Below are 20787 nucleotides of genomic sequence, written 5' to 3'. Positions count from 1 at the left end.
AATATTAACATATCTCTGGATTATTCTCAGGATACAGTTAGTAATAATCCTAAAGTGGGAAGTCAGCATGAGATTAGTGCTCTTCTCAGTATATATATCTTCACAAAAGCTTTCTAAGAAAATTCGACCATACTGAATATTAGAAGCTGGAGAAAAAAAAAATTAAAGAGGGCTGGATATAACCATTGAAGAGAACCAATAATTTTAGAGCTAGCAAGACTCTCAGCAATTGTGTAGTCCAACAGGCCAGTTTCTCCCATAAGGAAACTGAAGGTAAGAAAGATAAAGCTCCACAGGCAAATAATTAGTGATAGAGCCAGGACTGGATACTGAGGGACCTTGACTCCTATCCAGTATATTTGGGTGTGTATTTTTATTTAATACCTTGCCTCTTGTATTGGTTTCTACAACTATATAATATAATCAAATTTTACGTTTTGAACTTATCTATACAAATCACAAATGGATCAAAATATAGACTGGCTCATTACCTTTAGCATTTGAACATTGTGATATGGTGCTTTCTTTCTCTTCAGTTAAAGCTTCATTTTCATCTACTCCAAGAAATATGATTCTCTGTGGAACGTAGCAATCACCTCCTAGGACAATAACTTACTGTCAGTGGCAACAATGGCAGGCAATTGTACAAAGTTATCTTTCAATACAGCATGCTCCTCCTCTAAAACACTGTTTAAATACTTCTCAGTGATACTATTGCCATCTGTATATAAATATTCAGTATGTACATTTACAGGTAATTGTAAGAAAATTCACAGTCAACACAATTTTTGATCTAACAATCTTTACCACACTTTAGAGATACTCAATAAATATAATTGCATTCCATATAATATCCTCAGGTATATGAAAGCAGTTTTCATGTTCCCTAAAGATCTATTTTCCAGGATAAATATCCACAGGTGCTTTAAAATGTACTTAAATACTTAATTTCAGATCTTCACCATACAAGTTTCTGTTTCTTAACATAGAATACTTGTTTTCAAGTAACCTTGTTTAAAAATAATTCTCAAGTATGGATTACCCTGTATCGAGATCAGTGGAACTAGTACAATAATAGATGACATTTATACAGCATCTTTCTATATATGTCAGATAGTCTACTGAATATTTTAAATGACTTATTGCATTTAATTATTTTTCTATAGTACTCCTAATAATGCAATGTAAGTTTACATTAGCTATCTGGTAGCTGACACAAGTTACTTAACCATTTTGAAACTTTGTGGCCAACAAAAGCATTCATTTTTCCCTCACAATCTGTATCATATTGTCTTTCCCAACTTGAAGAAAACTTACCAGTTATGTCTTGGACTTAACTGCAAGAGGTTATGTTTATCCCAGGTTTGCCTTTACCTTGCTATATTCGACTCACTGTCCCAGCATATTAGCTTCCGGTCACCTGTGCATTTTATAAACAATGTCTCTATACATGTAATCGTTCAACTGTTTAAACATAAAGCCGTTTGTTCCACAAATATTTACAAAGTGTACTGCATGTGCCAGGAATTCTATTGCAGAGAGCAACTGATTATACACAATTCCTGGCCTCAAGGAGCTTATCCAAAGTCAGTGATAAAATGTCAAAGAGACATTGATGAAACAAGTTGCTTATGAGAGAAAAAACTCAGAATTTATGTATTATATGGTGATATACTCAGAATCAATCAGTAATACATGAACTAACCTCCATTTTCAAAAGCAGCAATGTCAGTCCTTGGTTTCTTGTCCAATGATGCTTTTATTTCACCTTGTCTTTCAAATCGGCTGAATTTTGTTGTAACTGTCAGACCATCCCCTAGAAATTAAAAAAAAAAAAATCATTCAAGAAACCATTAGGTGCTTATCTAAGTTTCTGATAGAATCTATGATGATAGTAAAGAATCTAAAAGTTAATGGAAGTATTGTTTGTCTAGTGATTTGATGAGCAATAAATTTATAATAATATACATTTTAAGCCAATTTATAATTATCAGGAAAGCAGAAGGGAAGTTTATTTTCTTGTGTGGATAATGTAACAAGTGGCAGTTAAAAAATGTGAGCAATCTAATGCTATAGTGTATATATATATTTAATTTAGTTGTGCTTGACATATAATGAATTTTATAATATTTCTTTTGTTTTTATCTACTCACCATGAATAAACTGAGTAAAATGTGTTAGGATCTACTCCCTGGTGGCTCAGACAGTAAAGCGTCTGTCTACAATGCGAAAGACCTGGGTTCGTTCCCTGGGTTGGGAAGATTGCCTGGAGAAGGAAATGGCAACCCACTCCAGTACTCTTGCCTTGAAAATCCCATGGACGGAGGAGCTTGGTGCAGGCTACTGTCCATGGGGTTGCAAAGAGTCGGGCACGACTGAGCAACTTCACTTCACTCACTTCACTGATTGAAAAATGCTAATTATACTGATAATTAAAGTCTCTCCATTTTCTTTATACATTTTTAGATAATTTTCTCCTAAAATAAAATATTAAAAGGAGAATAAAGGAGCTATGGTGCTCTGATATAACTTGTGACTCTGAACTGGATTCTAAATCAGGGAGACTTCATTTTAATATAAAGAACATTGATGGCACAATTGGTGAAACTTTTTTTTAGGTTTGTAAATAATATTATATCACTAGTAATCTTCTGATATTGGTATTTATACCACATTTGTGTGAGAGTTATGCAAGCCTGCAACTTACTCTCAAACAATTTGAAAAAAATAACAATGTGTATATTGAGAGAGAGAGAGAAAGGGAATGAAAAAATCAAATGTGTAAAGTGCTAACATTTGGGGAAATCTGGGTAAAGAGGGTTCATGAATTAACTGGAATTATTTAAAAATAGAAAGCTTTTTAAAACCATAATATAAAGTGAAAATGCATATAACTGTCTTTATATCTGACATGTTTAATACTCATTGCTAACATGTTTGTCCTTGTTTTGTTTTTCTTGTCTGTGTCATTTCCTTCTCCAGGGGATCTTCACTACCCAGGGATCAAGCTCATGTCTCTTGTGTACCCTGCGTTGGCAGGCAGGTTCTTACCACTGGCACCACCTGGGAAGCCCTTGTCTGTGTAATTCGGACAATCTGTCCTTCACTAGCTGGCTCCCACCTATCAGCTTGGGTTTTTTGACTGTTCTACCGTTTGACAGTATGTTGCTGCCACCTACTGCCATATATGTTTAAATGGTTTGCCACACATACTTGCAAGACAGACATTCTACTCTTTATCTTATATTCATCTTGATCCTGGGAATCTTTTCCAACTATCTTTTTGGCATCTAAGAGGAGGAAAGAATTCTGATTTTGCTTACTGCTATAAGGTTTTTTTTAAGCTCATCTCAGAGCCAAGAAAACTACTTAAACCCATGGCATCCATGGATTTTTCTCTGAGTTCATTTTATATCCAGAAAATAATGTTCTTTTTATCTTGCCTTCAAGAGCAAAACATTCACCAACAGAAAAGTCAGATTCACCAGAACATAAGATCCATAAAAGGCACAGTCTTATATTTATTCACCTGTGTTGCCCTTGAAATTGGCTGGTACACAGGAAGCACTCATTCAATGAACAAATATACGCTTGTCCTGCCACTAACATTATTCCGTGATCTCCCTTTTGTCCTTCTAGGGCTAAGTTGTCCATTCTACTTATAAAAAAAATATATACACTTGTTTTATAGGGAGATTTATTTTCATAGACAAATGAAGTAGTAAAACCGAGGTATTTACAGAATTACTGCATGGGGTATGTAGTGTCACCATGGTTTATGTAGTCTATTCATTCTGTGGTTCCTCTGGGAAAATAGGATTACATTAAAGCAGCTTTTCATATTATATTTAGGTTATGCAATAAAATCATTTCCGTCTCACTCTCAATTCTGATGTATTATTTATCATTTGACTCCAGTACATACTTAATAATTCACAGCCTATCACACCAAGTATTCACCACCTTGAAAAGCTTCTTTTTGATTCCTTACCTTCTTGCAATTCACTGCCACTTTCCAAAGACTTTTCTATCTCTTTTTCCACTATAGAGGCTAGGCTTTTAGATGATGAAATAGCTGAAGGAGTATGAACTCTGTAGTATTCACCTAATCTCCCACAAGAAAATGAATGGTTAGTGTACTTCTCACATCAAATATGAGAAAATATACAAATGTTTGATTTCTTACCAGATTTATAACACATCTCCTTTATTGCTCTTTTTTCTTCAATTTCTTCAGGAGTCTTTGTCCATAAACTAGAAGCATCTATAGGATATATTTTTTTAAAATTAAATTGTCCCAAAGCCAAATAATCTGAAAATTTACAAACCAGAATGAAAAATCCCACACATTGTCCTCATAAATGGATTACTGTTTTAAAAACATTTAAAGTCAATAATTTGTGTACTAACAAATGTTTCTTATTGCTATATTTTGTTTTAGAAAGAATCAGTCAAGAGAAAAATGACTATACATTATGTGTCTTGAGATGAGAGGCTGGACATATAGGTTCACATTTGAGATTACGTTTGTCTGGAGAAGGAGGATGTTGGCGTGGGAGACATAGAGCTAAACAGCAGAAAGTGCCACATCTCCTTTTTCCTATTCTTCCTCAAAGTTAGTTTTAAAATTAAAGGATGATGAGTGGGTTGTAATATATCTTCCTGAGGTTTCAGGGGTTTCTGACTCTAGATAAGAGGTGGAATTCCCTATTAACTATCTTTCTGTAGTAAGATGGCTACAGAAAAAAATGAAACATTTCAGCCTTTTCAATGTGCCCACATTCTGAGTCTCCATACAAGGACAAATTCCAAGGCAGAGACAGACTTAGAGTTTGTTTTTCTGGATGTTTATCTTGTTTGTATATACTTATTGGCACTGCAGGGCTGTGGTGATATGGGAGGAATAAGATGGACTACAATGTAAGACCTGGATTCTAGTCTTCTTTATGCTGGCAAGGATTACTGGGATAATGCAGATGATAATGCTTTACACATTACAAACTACTCTATTGATCTCTAGAGCTTCCAGGATTAAATGTGACAGATAGATTGACACTTATGTATGTCAATGTTGTTACATATAAATAGACAATGTTGTTATATATAAATTTATATGATTATATAAATCATATTATCAGCGTTAAGTTATACACAAATAAAACATGCTATTAGTATACCTACAAGCAACTGTGCATATTTAAACATGAGATCTGTCTCCTAGCCATCATACAACAAAAAACTTTCAATCCAAACAATCATAAACATATGTGTAGACGTTGAACAAATTAGAACATAATGAATTTAATATATTTAATAAAATTAAAGCTATTTTCTCACCAAAATCTGCCTTATATATTAGTTATAAACTTCTAAAAGTTAAACAAGTATGCAGAAAATATCATGAGGTTTTTGAATGTGCGCTATAAATATGAGAAAAGGTTTACTCACCATTTTGTTCACCTTCTTCCTCCTCCTCTTCCTCAAAGTTAGTTTTTAAAACTAAGGGATTGTGAATGGGTCGTGATATATTCTCCTGAGGTTTTAGAGGTTCCTGACTTTGGGTTGGGGGTGGAATTCCTTCCTGAGTTTCTTTCTGTAGTGTGATATCTATAGAGAAAAGGCAACATTTTAGTCTTCAAGATACACCTTTTGGCACATGTTCAATGATTAACTATTGTCCTCTTGATTAACTGCATATTTTGCTAAAAGATGTCTCATTTCTAGAAAGGTTATTAAACTAACTTATAAAAATCAGCATTTTGCTGGTAAGATTTGGAAAATGTGCTAATTCATAGACTTTAGATAGTAATTATAACCCCAATTTGGTATATATCATACTTTGGTATAAACACAAAGTGATCACAAGCATTACTGTATTCTTCCATTACATCTATGGGATAAGCATAACTTAATCACCTTATGACAGTTTAACAAAGGTAAACTCATACAAGACATAACTTATAATGTCAGAGTATACACGTTTAAGAGAGGAAAAAAATCCAGAGGTTCCAGTTTTCTGTGGTTGGGGGTTGATGACTTGGAAGTGAGAATAATACCTTCAGATTTCTCTATTGGCTCCACATTGGTCAGATTGAACAAAGCTCTAGGTCATATTTAAATGTTCTGTAACCTTCAAAACTAACCAGCAAATGATAGAAAAAGCTAGTGAATACATGTATCTTCAATCATTACTTATTCGAGTCCCTTAATTTTTCAAGCCAATAGTTATCAAATGTGGCTAAATATCAGAATCAACTGAAGAAATTATTCAAATCATCTTTTCTGTCTCTGTTTTCCAAACTTCTGATTCTGAAGGTCGAGATTAAAGCCTGGAAATCTGATGCTATTTTTCAAATGTCTCAGATAATTGCAAAATCAGTCAAGTCTGGAAACCACGCCCAAATCAAGGATCATCTATCTGGGGTCCGGGGTCACAGGAAGCCTTTCAGCGGGTTTGCCATCACAATAATTTGAAAGCCTGCCAGGCTCCTCTGTCCAGGGAATATTCCAGGCAAGGATACTGGAGTGGGTAGCCTTTCCCTTCTCCAGGGGATCTTCTTGACCCAGGGATCGGACCCAGGTCTCCCACACTGCAGGCAGATTCTTACCATCTGAGCCACCAGGGAAGCCCTGAAAACAACCAACTGTATTCCAAATTCTTAATTTCCACATCTATTTCACCTAAAATTTCCTGAGAACAGGCCTCAGTCCATAATAGCCTTTTCTCTATTTTACTAAATAAAGGTGGACAGGAAAGCCTGGCATGGGGTGCATGGGGTCACAAAGAGTTGGACACGACTTAGCAACTGAACAACAACCCTTTACTCATGCTAAAATTTTCTATATAGCACACTGCCCAAAACAGAAATCCTCTTTTACTGATTAATCAAACTACCAAGAACCCATAAGGCTTTTTCCATTACCTTGATTTATACACATTCCTAGAAAATCATGTTGTAATAAGCAGAATAATGGCCTCCCAAAGATGTCCAAGTTTTAATTGCTGAAACCTGTGTATACACTAGGTTATACAGGAAGGAGGAATTAAGACAGCTAATCAGCTGACCTCAATATTAGCAAATTATCCTTGATTATTCAGGTGGTCCTTTGGAAGCAGAGGAGAGTTGCAGAGGAACAGGTGTGACAGTGGAAGCTAGGTCAGAGTAATGCAGTGTCAGAAGGACTTGACTACCCATTGCTAATTCTGAATTTGGAGGAAGGGGGACATGAACCAAGAAATAATGAACACCTCTGGAAACTGGAAAAGGTAAGTAAACAGGTTCTCCCTCAGAATCTCCAGAAGGAATGCAGCCCTGGAGACACCTTAATTTTAATTCAGAGAGATTTCATCGAATTCCTAAACTATAAGCTAATAAAATTGAGTTGTTGAAGCCACTTGGTTAGGGGTAATTTGTTACAGCAGTAACAGGAAACAAATACACATGGTATTAGTAAAAGTGCTACTGGGGTTTACATTGGAATGGTCTGAATTCATATGCATGATAGAGTAGGTCAACAGTTAAGAATTTTTATTGAAAATTTTTGCCTCCACTTCTAGACTCTTGTTAAAGAATATGTCATCCTTGAAAAAAAGTCTCCTGGCATCAATGAAAAGAGAGCACTAGTAAGAAATTCTGAAGGAAAAAGATGGCTTTAAACAGAACTTTTCAGCTATTCTAAATACCTATTTCCAAGACTTGTCAGTAGCTGCAAAGAAAAGCTTCACTGGACACTCAAAACAGTAAATGTTAGTCCCATTTTTTAAAAGCTTTCTTGAGATTCACATACTATACAATTCACACATTTAAACATTTTTTTTAGTATATTCATAGAGGTGTGCAAATATCGCCATGATCAATTTTAGGATATTTGATCCCCTCAAAAAAGAAACCCATACCTATTAGCAGTTACTGTTCATGTCTGCCCGATGTCACCAGCCATATAAGCACTAGTATACTTTCTGTTTCTATGGATTTGCCTATTCTGGATATTTCATATAAATGAAATTATACAGCATGTAGTCTTTTGTACATGACTTCTTCAACTTACCATAGTGTTGTGCTTTTAAAATGTTTATTTGTTTGGCCACACTGGCTCTTTGTTGCAGCATGAGGGATCTTTAGTTGCAGCATATGGGATCTAGTTCCCTGACCATGGATTAAACCTGGGTCCCCTGGATTGAGAGCACTGAGTCTTAGCCACTGGACCACCAGGGAAGTCCTATCACAGTGTTTTTTAATAGTCAAACATATTTCACTGTGTGCATATACCACAATTTTTCCATTCATCAAATGATGGACACTTGGTTTATTTCCACTTTTTTAGTTGTTTTAAATAATGTTAGTATGAATATTTATTGTTGTACAAGTTTCATGAGGACATATGTTTTCACATTTCTTGGATATATACTTAGAAGTGAGTAAGTAGGACATATGGTGATTCTGGGGGGTTCCTAGGTGGCTCTAGCAGTAAAGAACCCACCTGCCAATTCAGGTGACATAAGAGACATGGGTTCGATCCCTGGGTTGGGAAGATCCCCTGGAGGAGGGCACGGAAACCCACTCCAGTATTCTTGCCTGGAGAATCTCATGGACAGAGGAACGTGGTGGGCTACAATACTTAGCGTCAGGAAGAGCTGTAATGACTGAAGCAACCTGCATATGCACACACAGTGATTCTATGTTTACTCTTTTGAGGAACTGCCAAACTGTTTTCCAAAACTGCATCTTCTACATTCCTATCTTGGAGAAGGAAATGGCAATCCACCCAGTACTCTTGCCTCGAAAATCCCATGGATGGAGGAACCTGGTAGGCTACAGTCCATGGGGTTGCAAACAGTCGGATACGACTGAGCGACTTCACTTTCACCTTCCTATCTGAAATGTGTGAAGATTCCAATTTCTCCATATTCTTGTCAAATCTTATTATCTATTTGATTAAACCATCTGAATGGATAGGAGTGATACCTCATGGTTTTGACTTACATTGATCTAATGGTTAATTACAATAAGCATCTTTGCATGAGCTTATTCAGTTCAGTTGCTCAGTTGTGTCTGACTCTTTGTGACCCAATGGACTGTAGCATGCCAGGCTTCCCAGTCCATCACCAACTCTGAGAGCTTACTCAAACTCATGTCCATCGAGTTGGTGATGTCATCCAACCATCTCATCTTCTGTTGTCCCCTTGTCCTCCTGCCTTCAAACTTTCCCAGCATCAGGGTCTTTTCCAGTGAATCACTTCTTCACATCAGGTGGCCAAAGTATTGGAGTTTCAGCATCAGCATTGGTCCTTCCAATGAACATTCTGGACTGATTTATTTTAGGATTGTCTGGTTTGATCTCCTTGTTGTCCAAGGGACTCTCAAGAGTCTTTTCCAACACCACATTCAAAAGCATCAGTTCACCGCTCAGCTTTCTTTATGGTCCAACTCTTATATCCATACATGACTACTGGAAAAACCATAGCTTTGACTAGACTGATCTTTGTCGATAAAGTAATGTCTCTGCTTTTTAGTATGCTGTCTAGGTTGGTCACAGCATTTCTTCAAATGAGCAAGTGTCTTAATTTCATGGCTGCAGTCAACATCTGCAGTGATTTTGCAGTCAAAGAAAATAAAACTGTCACTGTTTCCCCATCTATTTGCCATGAAGTGATGGGACTAGATGTCATGATCTTAAAGTTTTTTGAATGTTGAGCTTTAAGCCAGCTTTTTCACTCTCCTCTTTCACTTTCATCAAGAAGCTCTTTATTTATTCTTCCCTTTCTGACATAAGGGTGATGTCATTGGCATATCTTAAGTTATTGATAATTTCTCCTGGCAATCTTGATCCCAGCTTGTGCTTCATCTAGCCTGGCATTTTGCATGATATACTCTGCATATAAGTTAAATAAGCAAGGTGACAATATACAGCTTTGAGGTACTCCTTTACCAATTTGGAACCAGTCTGTTGTCCCATGTCCAGTTCTAACTGTTGCTTCTTGACCTGCATACAGATTTCTCAGAAGGCAGGTAAGGTGTTCTGGCATTCCCACTTCTTGAAGAATTTTCCAGTTTGTTGTGATCCACACAGTCATAGGCTTTAGTGTAGTCAATGAAGTAGAAGTAGGTGTTTTTCTGGAATTGTCATGCTTTTTCTATGATTCAACAGATGTTGGCAATTTGATCTCTGGTTCCTCTGTCTTTTCTAAATACCATTTGAACATCTGGAAGTTCTTGGTTCACATACTGTTGAAGCCTGACTTGGAAATTTTGAATATTACTTTGCTAGCATGTGAGATGAGTGCAATTGTGCAGTAGTATGAACATCCTTTGGCATTGCCTTTGTGATTGGAATGAAAATTGACCTTTTCCTGTCCTGTGGCCACTGCTGAGTTTTCCAAATTTGCTGGCATATTGAGTGCAGCACTTTCACAGAATCATCTTTTAGGATTTGAAATAGCTCAACTGGAATTCAACCACCTCCACTAGCTTTGTTTGTAGTGATGCTTCCTAAGGCCCACTTGACTTTGCATTCCAGGATGTCTGGCTCTTGGTGAGTGATCACACTATTGTGGTTATCTGGGTTTAAGATCTTTTTCATATAGTTCTTCTGTGTATTTTTACCACCTCTTCTTAATATCTTCTGCTTCTGTTAAATCCATACCATTTATGTCCTTTATTGTGCCCAACTTTGCATGAAATGTTCACTTGGTGTCTCTAATTTTCTTGAAGAGATCTCTAGTCTTTCCAAATCTATTGTTTTCTTTATTTCTTTGCATTGATCACTGATGAAGGCTTTCTTATCTCTCCTCGCTATTCTTTGGAACTCTGCATTCAGAGTTATATATCTTTTAGCCATGTTTATATCTTTGAGAAATGTATATTCAGATTCTTTCCCCATTTTGTAATGGAATTGTCTTTATATTACTGAGCTGCAAGAATTCTTCATATATTCTGGATATAAAATGCTTATATAAAAGATGCAAATATTTTCTCTCATTCTGTGGGTTGCATTTTTACTTTATTGATGATATTCTTTGAAACACAAAAGTTTCTAATTTGATGAAATCCAATTAATTTTTTTACTGCTTATTTTTCTTTTGGTGTCATAACTAAGAATTTTTGAGTAGTCTATAGTTTCTTATAAGAATTTTATAAATTTAGCTCATATTTAGGTCTTTGTGGTCTGTTTTGATTTAATGTTCACAAGAGCAAGGTCTGTACTTACCAAAGACTAAAAATAACATAAATAGATGATAAAGACTAAGTTATTATTCAATAATAGTGGGATATGTAAATAAATTTTCTATATGTGATGGTTGTGTATAGTATGGTTAGGTATATGTGTGCTTAGCTGCATCCAACTCTTTGTGGCCCCATGGACTATCACCCATCAGACTCCTTTGTCCATGGGATTTTCCAGCAAAAATAATGGAGCAGCTTGCCATTTCCTACTCCAGGGGGATCGAACCTGATTCTCTGCATTGGTAGGTGGGACTAGCACCACTTCAGAAGCCCATGGTTATATCTGAGAGTGTTGTTAAACATAGGAGATCTATGTCAATGCATTTAGAGATAAAGTGTCATGATATTTGCAACTAACATTCAAATGGTTCAAAAACAAGGACAGAAATATATGTTTGTACATTTGTGTATATGTAAGTACAATGGAGAAGAGAAAATAAATTGATAAATTGGTGAATCCCAGTGAAGAGTACCTGATTGGGTGTTCACTGAACTATTCTGCAACATTTTTGTCAGTTGAACATTTTTGAAATAAAAAGCTGAAGCTAGAAAAGCACATTGAAGGCTCAGCTCTAACACTCATGAATTTAACTGTTGGCTTAAATGGTGATAGGAAATAGGAAAAGGAGTACATCAAGGCTGTATATCATCACCCTGCTTATTTAACTTATATGCAGAATGCATCATGAGAAACGCTGGGCTGGATGAAGCACAAGCTGGAATCAAGATTGCCAGGAGAAATATCAATCACCTCAGATATGCAGATGACACCACCCTTATGGCAGAAAGTGAAGAACAACTAAAGAGCCTCTTGATGAAAGTGAAACAGGAGAGTGAAAAAGTTGGCTTAAAGCTCAACATTCAGAAAACTAAGATCATGGCATCCAGTCCTGTCACTTCATGGCAAATAGATGGAGAAACAGTGGTAACAGTGTCAGACTTTATTTTTTTGGGCTCCAAAATCACTGCAGATGGTGACTGCAGGCATGAAATTAAAAGAGGCTTACTCCTTGGACTGAAAGTTTTGACCAACCTAGACAGCATATTAAAAAGCAGAGACATTACTTTGTCAACAAAGGTCCGTCTAGTCAAGGCTCTGGCTTTTCCAGTGGTCATGTATGGATGTGCGAGTTGGACTATAAAGAAAGCTGAGCACAGAAGAATTGACGCTTTTGAACTGTGATGTTAGAGAAGACTCTTGAAAGTCCCTTGGATTGCAAGGAGATCCAACCAGTCCATCCTAAATGGGATCAGTCCTGGGTGTTCATTGGAAGGACTGATGTTGAAGCTGAAACTCCAATATTTTGGCCACCTGATGTGAAGAGCTGACTCATTTGAAAAGACTCTGATGCTGGGAAAGATTGAAGGCAGGAGGAGAAGGGGACGACAGAGGATGAGATGGTTGGATGGCCTCACTGACTCAATGGACACGAGTTTGGGTAGACTCTGGGAGTTGGTGATGGACAGGGAGGCCTGGCCTGCTGCAGTTCATGGGGTCGCAAAGAGTTGGACAGGACTGAGCGACTGAACTGAACTAAGTTGTGATAGGAATGGTTTGGGGGGGATGGGTTGGGTTGTTCTTTTTTTTTTTTAGTTACTGCTGTTGTTTCAAGCTCCCCAGATAATTCTAAAGGGGAGCCAGGTTTGAGAAATATGATTCTGGGTCTTCCTGGATTCAGATGGTTAAAGGGAACAAGCCCCACCTATGTGTGGCCAGAAGTAAACAGAAAAAGAGAAAGAAAGAAGAAAACTTATTTAATGGAAATACACATAAATCAGAAATGTTAGAAGTATTCTACTGTTTAATGTAAATTAAAGGGGAAAGGGCATCTTTTATTATATGTAAACAATCTTAATAGCTCTGAAAGAAAGGCTGTGGGGTAGGGTGGAAGAGCATTTGCTGCTTAGAAGGAGGAAGCCAGATTAGGTGGTCTCATGGGTGGGTCCACTCAAATTACCAAAAGGACTGGTTATACTTGAAATGCCAAGGCTGGGGTTGTTAGGCAGTTTTAGAGTCAGAATTGTGTTTGAAGTCAGGTACCTCTAGTTATGAGATATATTATGTCACCTAAGATATTACCTGTCTGGACTTCATATTCCTCATCTGTACAATAAGAATACTATTTTTCAGATTTTTGTGAGGATTAAATAAAATTAGGCATGCAGAGTACTCAGCATAGGGGTGCCACACAGAAAACTCTTATATTATTTGAAAAATGTGGATATGAGATTTTCTCATTTCTCATAATCCTACGTCATTAAAAAAAATCAATTACATTTTTAGTTTATAAAGTCTTAAAGAGAAAGTCTGTGGACATCTCAGACATGACTAACAAATGTTAGGCCTGGGAACTAATACTTGAGTATGAAGCACGCGTGTGCTCAGTCGTGTCTGACACTTTGTGATCTCATGGACTGTAGCCTGCCAGGCTCCTCTGCCCATGGGATTTCCCAGGCACGAATACTGGAGTGGGCTGCCGTTTCCTCCTCCAGGGGACCTTCCCGACCCAGGGATCAGACCCAGTCTCCTGTGTCTCCTGCACTGGCAGACGGGTTCTTTACCAGCTGAGCCCGCAGGGAGTACCTACCCTTACCTCCAGAAGTACCATGCTCATCGATGAGAGCAGACAGTGTCCAGTTAGGAGGAGGAGTCTCCCATCCAAGCCCAAATTGTTACAGGGGTAACCATCATTTGGTTTAAGACACTTGTCCAACCCCTTTCCCCTTTCCCCAAAGAAGAAAGAACTGATGTGAACAGCTATTCCTCTTATAACTATTAACAGTTGTCTCACTGTGTGTCTTGTTCACACACACACACAAAACTAGTCTGTGTTTTACTGACTCAAATATTCAAGTCAAGGTGTTTGTTAAATTATTTAAAAAAACATGAGACCATGGTTTTTTAAGACATAATGAAAAGGTCATGTACACATATTCATTTAGGCAAGACCTTGTAAAGTGAGCTGACCCAAGCTTCATTTAATGTGATCAAATAGTCAGTTGTCCAAGGCATCTCCAAGACAGTGACTCAGAATAAACAAAAATCAAATTATCCTTTCAGGTATTCATTTTAGAATAACATGGCAAATAATCAAGGAGATGAGCATTTGCTTCAATGTTTGAGCTACTCTGTTTTGAATAAATTGTCCCTTAGCAAAATTTAAGGAGTTTCTTAAGAGGAACACTTTGTTTGGGTACACTAACATCTACTGTGTACCATGGGAGAAAGAACAAGAACCCACCAAGCTCACAAAGAAAATGCAAAATGTACTCAGAAATGCCTAGCAAATTTTTATAAGTAGAGCAAATATTAATTGAGCTATGTTTTTCTTAGCACTATCATTTGGTGTTAATAGCTATTTGCTTCTAAACCTAGAGATGATAACCAGAGGGATTAGGCCACCTTTGAAAATGTCTGGTTTAGCAACATTTAAATGAAATCTTTTGCAAGAGAGTCCAAGACCTTTCTTTCAATTTGTTAGCAGATTAAAGTTTAAATTGCAAAAAGACTACCTGGCAGTTTTACACGTCCAGACAAAAAAATGTCAGACTCCTGATAATTGAACTTAGTCCTTAAAGATAACAGACAATGGCAAATTAACTAATGGGAAATTGCTTTCAGCAAACACTTCATTCTGGAAGAGCACAGCTGCTAACTTAGATAGCATTGCTGCGGCTGCAACTCACCTACTTAATATGGACCACATGCTGCTGCTGCTGCTGCTAAGTCGCTTCAGTCGTGTCCAACTCTGTGCAGCCCCATAGACAGCAGCCCACCAGGCTCCCCCATCCCTGGGATTCTCCAGGCAAGAACACTGGAGTGGGTTGCCATTTCCTTCTCCAATTCATGAAAGTGAAGAGTGAAAGTGAAGTCACTCAGTCGTGTCCGACTCTTCGTGACCCCATGGACTGCAGCCCACCAGGCTCCTCCATCCATGGGATTTTCCAGGCAAGAGTACTGGAATGGGGTGCCATTGTCTTCTCTGATGGACATAGTTTATGCATTTAAATACCTAGATTTTATCTTATTTTAACTGGACACAAACTTACACATGAATTACACAATGCCATGTATTTTGCTACCAAAAAAAACTCTGTCATAATCCTACCCTGAATTTGTTAATCACATGTACCCACTGAAACATAAAGGTAGATTTTAATAAACTTATAACTTCATAACTTAATTTTTATCTAAGGTGAGATGATTTATTTTCCTGGTTTTGGTTAATATAAACCTTGGTAGGTAGATGTTCCTGGAAATATTTTAGGAAATATTAAGTCTACAAAAGATCACATTATAACTTCCGAGGTACTGAAATATTCTTAGAATGAATAGATGATGCAGTAATTCAATACATAATTCAAATGAGCTCAGTAGTTTTCTGTGGTGGTGGTGGTATAGTCACTAAGTCATGTCTGACCCTTGCAACCCCATGGACTGTAGCTTGCCAGGCCTCTGTCCATGGGATTCTCCAGGCAAGAATACTGCCATTTCCTTCTCCAAGGTAGTAGTTTCCTACAGCCTGGAAATTGAATCCTTTTTCTTAAAGCACAAAAATGTGCCTGGGCAGAGAAAAAATAGTTACCTTACTTAACCTGAATAAATACTTTTCAGGACTTCCTGGAATAGAATTGGCCACTATGTGAAAGGTAATACTCTGTTTCTATGTTTGGTGGTTGGGATTTATCAGTAAACAAAGATTCCTGTTCTTACAGAATTTTCATTCTATAGGGAGGAGTCAGACAAACAATGGATGTAGTAAAGAAATATATCTGAGAAAATGATAGGGAAGTGGCAAAGAGAAAGCAGAGCTTATCTCCTCTCATGATGGGAATAGAACGGCTAGGAGAAAGATCTGGTCCTTCCAAAACCAGTGCATGGATCTGGTTTGACCCTATCAAGAGAGGGGAAAGCTTATTCCAAGAGTCAGGAGCAGTTTTGACATGTGTTGAAGAAATTGAGACTTCCAGAAGAGCCAGAATCTATTTTTGACCCCAAGATTCTATGCCTAATATATGAGAATAATAAAATGTATCCCTAGAGAACTTAGCTGAGGACATGTCTTACAGTGGGGTGCCCACTATTTGTTACAGAGACATTCTACCTTTCCTTTGCCCTCAGAGATGCAGTCTTTCTTCTAGTACTGAAATAATTAGTTTGAAAGACAGCAACGTTACCCATAGACCACTAGGAAGTAGGCTAGCACACTATATATAGAGAATTTAATACAATGTTCTTAATGAAATAAAATCACGCTAGATGTTAACCAATGGGACCAAGTTAACCACTTAGTAGGTGTAATAACTTTCATCCCAGTAGGTTACCTTCAGTAGTCATCTATACATCTATCAGGTCAGTTTACTCAGTCATGTCCAACTCTTTGTGACCCCATGGACTGCAGCACACCAGGCTTCCCTGTCCATCACCAACTCCTGGAGCTTCCTCAAGCTCATGTCCATTAAGTCACTGATACCATCCAACCATCTCATCCTCTGTCATCACCTTCTCCTACCTTCTACCCATGTGTCCTATCCATCTATCCAAGCATCCAATTTTACTGAGCAACTGGGCTCCCGACATTGTGCTAAGTAAGCATTGGTAGGGAAACTAGCTATGAGCCCCATCTTTGTGATGTTTACAGTTTAGTGAAGAAAAACATTGATCCAGGTATTATATGTATGATGAATGCTCTGAGAGCAGCAATTTTTAAGAAGACTATAACAAAGAGACATGGTTTTTAATCATTCATTTGCCTAGGATTATCTGAAGCCAAATTTTCAAATACAAAAGACTGATATTCTGTAAACTCATTTCTAGAATAATTCCATTATAAGAAATACGGTGGCCATAGCAGGAGAGTGAAGCGGCTATAGCATCAGTGAAACCTGACTCTCCCCACTTTTCCAAGTTCTTGCCGTTTACTGTTATAGGACATGGTGTCTTCAGTACCCCTTTCCCATAACTTAGTTTAAGGTTCACCGCACAGTAGTCTCAGAAGCATTTAGTTGGTTTGAAGGGAGCCACTTATTTAGCAACAATGGGATTGCATCTTCCCCACAAATGAAGTCTTAGGAAGAACCACAGCTGCTCTTCTAGAAGCAGAAGCGTGCAAACCAGAGCATGCCCTTGCTCTTCCCATGTATGAGAGGTTTCTGCACATTTACAGGGAGCAGTGGTGAGGCCAGAACCTCCTAGCTTTGCTCCAGTTGTGTGATGGGTTGCTGAGACAGCTCCCCTCTATCCAGTGAGGGCAGCAGTCATCTCACTTTTCACATGACTAAAATCTACTTTAGAAACACAGTCAGAGAAAATTTAACTCTGGCCATTCCATTTGGTTAGCTACTTGATGGCTCATTCTCATAATTCTTGATATAACCATCCTAAATCATCTACTGGTGATTACACTGTATTACTCACCTTGCCATACTTTATTTAACATGTCATTCTATGCTGCTATTACAAAATCAGATTATAATATGGTATAACCATGTTATTCAAAGAATATACTCACTGCTACTTGGTGGCAAAAATAATCCATTGATATTTCGAGGTTTGCTGTGATAAAAGATACAACTGATCTTCACACAACCAAGAGGCTGAGTTTCCCAGAAGCATGAAATACTGCAGTTTTGCTAGATAAGGGAGGTGAGGCAAATGTAATGATGAGATGCCATAATCACAGTAAATACAATGTGCTGCAATACAACATGACAACAACTACTGTAATTGCTGATTGACGATTGTGTGTGTTTCTAGGCTTCATTTCTAAGCTCTGTTATTTAAAGATGCAATGGGTACTCTTCAAACACATTTGCCCATTTTTTTTAAAGCATTTAAGTTGAGCAAAGTGTAAAATGCCTAAAATTAAGTCATTGGAGGAAAGAATAATTTCTTTTCTATTGTGTTGTAAGACTACAGAGTTCAATATTATCAGAAGGAGATGCTTATAACAAACATGATAATGTTGAATAATTCTACCTGCATTTCCATGTGTCTAAATCTGCAAAGTGGATCTAAACATTTTCCCTCTCTCCATAACGAGCACACTGTATCACTGCCAAGGGCCTCTTCACAGTGTCGGAATCGGCACTGGGAACCCTAAAAGAAAAAAGTAAACAGTGTAGAAAACTCAATATATGAATGTCAGTGTTTAAAAATAGATTACTTATCAATTAAATAAAGTATGAGATCAAATTAAAATAAAAAAACACTATAAACACTACAAATCCAAGACCATCAAGTCTAAATTTTAGCAAAGTATCTAATTTTAGTGAGACTGATAAAATAATCTAATGATTAAATAGTATATTCCATAAGTCACTGATAAAATTCTCATATTCTTGCCTGTAAAATCCCATGGATGGTGGAACCTGGTAGGCTACAGTCCATGGGGTTGCAAAGAGTCAGACACGACTGAGCAACTTCACAAGGATAAATATATAAAAGGTCAGTGACACTCTTGATCACAATCTAATGACAGAGGGATCTAATTTTCCTTATGAAAGCCAGAATTATTTTTAAGAATCATCATCCATATTCTAATTGTGGAGATTATCTCTATTAATCATAAGTTTTATTAGATAATTATTTTCTTACTCAGATTAGGGACATACTGTTCAGTGTGCTTATAGAGGGAAAGTGAACGGAGTTTACACTTTTTTATTGTGGAATTTTAAATATTTAACACTAAGTTATACACACGTATATATTTATACATTTACATCATTATATCTCAACAAAAGCAGATGTGGGTTATTTGAATGGGCTGCTATTTTTTATCTTATATCTTTTACACATAGATCAACAGCTGGGAAAATTGCAGGTAATTGTCTTTCTCAGCAGAGGGGTGGGTGACATAGAATAAAAGTAAACATATCCTATTAAGCTCATCCCTTTTTTGACAGGCTTCAGGGTTGTTCCTTATTTTTTTCCCCCACCTTCTTACTGTCTGTCTTTACTCTCTCTCCTTTTTAAGGTGGGTCTGTAGATCTCATAGACCTGGATAGCAGGCAGAAACCAAATAAACCAATATTTGAATGCCTGACTCTATTTTGCCCATAGTCACAAAATCAATCCATTACTCACTCTCTGTGCCTCAGTTTCCTCATCTGTAAAAATGGAGTAAAATGGACTTCTCACATACTGTTGTAAAAATTATGGGAGATAAGGTAATGTGATTGCTATTATTATTTTTTTCATTTAATTATTTATTGATAACTTAGAATTTGAGGATATAGCAGTGAAACAGACAAAACTCTCTGCCCACACAGAACATAATTCTATTATTTATCATTATCCCAGGGTTTAATCTTAAGGTAATAGGTAATGGAAGTGGATCTAATTCCTACAGTCTAAGAGGCTGACTCTATTCAGTTGTCCTAGCAGAGATGAAATGCTTCAAACCATATACAGCATGTCTTTCACTGGGTTCATTCTGACATGAACATGAAGCTCCAAACATTGAATTTCTACATTTATTTGGCTTCATTGAGATCCACTAATCCAAATCAATTAGACATTTTTTCCCATTTTAACTTTATAAACTTGAATTCTTATTTGGCCAATTTGTATTATTTTTTGCCCTTTCCAGGATATTAATTATTTACTATTACTTTGACAGAGGAAAATTCAATAATTTCATTAATAAATTCCAAAATAAGGAATCAATTAGATTTATTAAACTGAGTTTGATAGTGAACCTGAATCTAACTATTTGAATATATATGACTGGAATCACATTAACCAAAATACCATATGCTTTAATATTAGTAATTTGATGTTTCAAGGAGCCATAATATAGGCAAAAGTGCCACATGAGGATTAAAAAGCGATAGGCTTGTAACTGGCATATAGAAGGACAGTTTCAGATAATTTTAAATATTACCAGATTTCCTCAGAGAAACTCAACATATCAAAAATACATGATAAGGTTTTACTTCATATTTTAACGTACAATATTTTGTGGGAAAATAGTAAATTTTGACTCAGCAATGCAAATAAACTGTTGCCATATTTTCCTTCATTCTACTAAAAAGCTTAAGCATGTGGAATACGTACCATAAGTTGTACAATATTTACCTTTATGCATGTGGAATTAAAAAAGAAATAGCAGTCATTCCCAACTTCTGCCATTTTCAACTCTCTTGCTGCTAATCCAATGTTTTTTAATATAAGAATTGCAGGAATGCAAATATAAGAACTATCAGTGTGTAAGGGGAAAAAGAATTTCTTTTCCACAGTCTTTCAGGCTATCAGTAGTATTCCTTTAAAACTGACCTCCTGTTGACAGTATATTACACAATAGATAATTCTTAAAGAAATTTAAATTAGAAGATACCTTCTCTAGCTTTGCAGAAATGTTGAAAGTGGTTGCTAGTAAGCACACAAACTCAAACTTCCAGAATTTTCCTCATTGTTACCTAATTCATTATTTGCTCATCATAAATGACCTCACATCTAACTGTAGGCTAGTTTACCTTAGAGAATACTGTACAGTATTTCTGTTATTCAATTTAGTTATTGACCGGAAAAAGCTAATACAAATAAAACAGTATATTTTAT

The 20787-nt window shown here is 36.7% G+C and overlaps 1 protein-coding gene across 1 annotated transcript in view; it reads right to left on the bottom strand.

The window, feature by feature from the left end:
* The window catches only part of CUNH12orf50 (chromosome unknown C12orf50 homolog), a 28892-nt gene extending 8534 nt beyond the window's left edge, over window positions 1-20358 (bottom strand). The window contains exons 1-8 of the mRNA XM_040234469.1: window positions 20305-20358; window positions 18205-18324; window positions 17738-17858; window positions 5449-5607; window positions 4187-4264; window positions 3992-4105; window positions 1706-1816; window positions 481-599 (exon numbers count right to left, since the gene is read on the bottom strand). Coding sequence (XP_040090403.1) covers window positions 481-599; window positions 1706-1816; window positions 3992-4105; window positions 4187-4264; window positions 5449-5607; window positions 17738-17858; window positions 18205-18324; window positions 20305-20358 — 876 coding nt within the window. The remainder of the gene's footprint in view (window positions 1-480; window positions 600-1705; window positions 1817-3991; window positions 4106-4186; window positions 4265-5448; window positions 5608-17737; window positions 17859-18204; window positions 18325-20304) is intronic.
* Between the last annotated feature and the right edge of the window lie 429 nt (window positions 20359-20787).

This window comes from Oryx dammah, unplaced genomic scaffold (genome assembly GCF_014754425.2).
Source record: "Oryx dammah isolate SB20612 unplaced genomic scaffold, SCBI_Odam_1.1 HiC_scaffold_29, whole genome shotgun sequence".
NCBI lineage: Eukaryota > Metazoa > Chordata > Mammalia > Artiodactyla > Bovidae > Oryx > Oryx dammah.
This window is presented reverse-complemented; position numbering and strand designations above follow the sequence as displayed.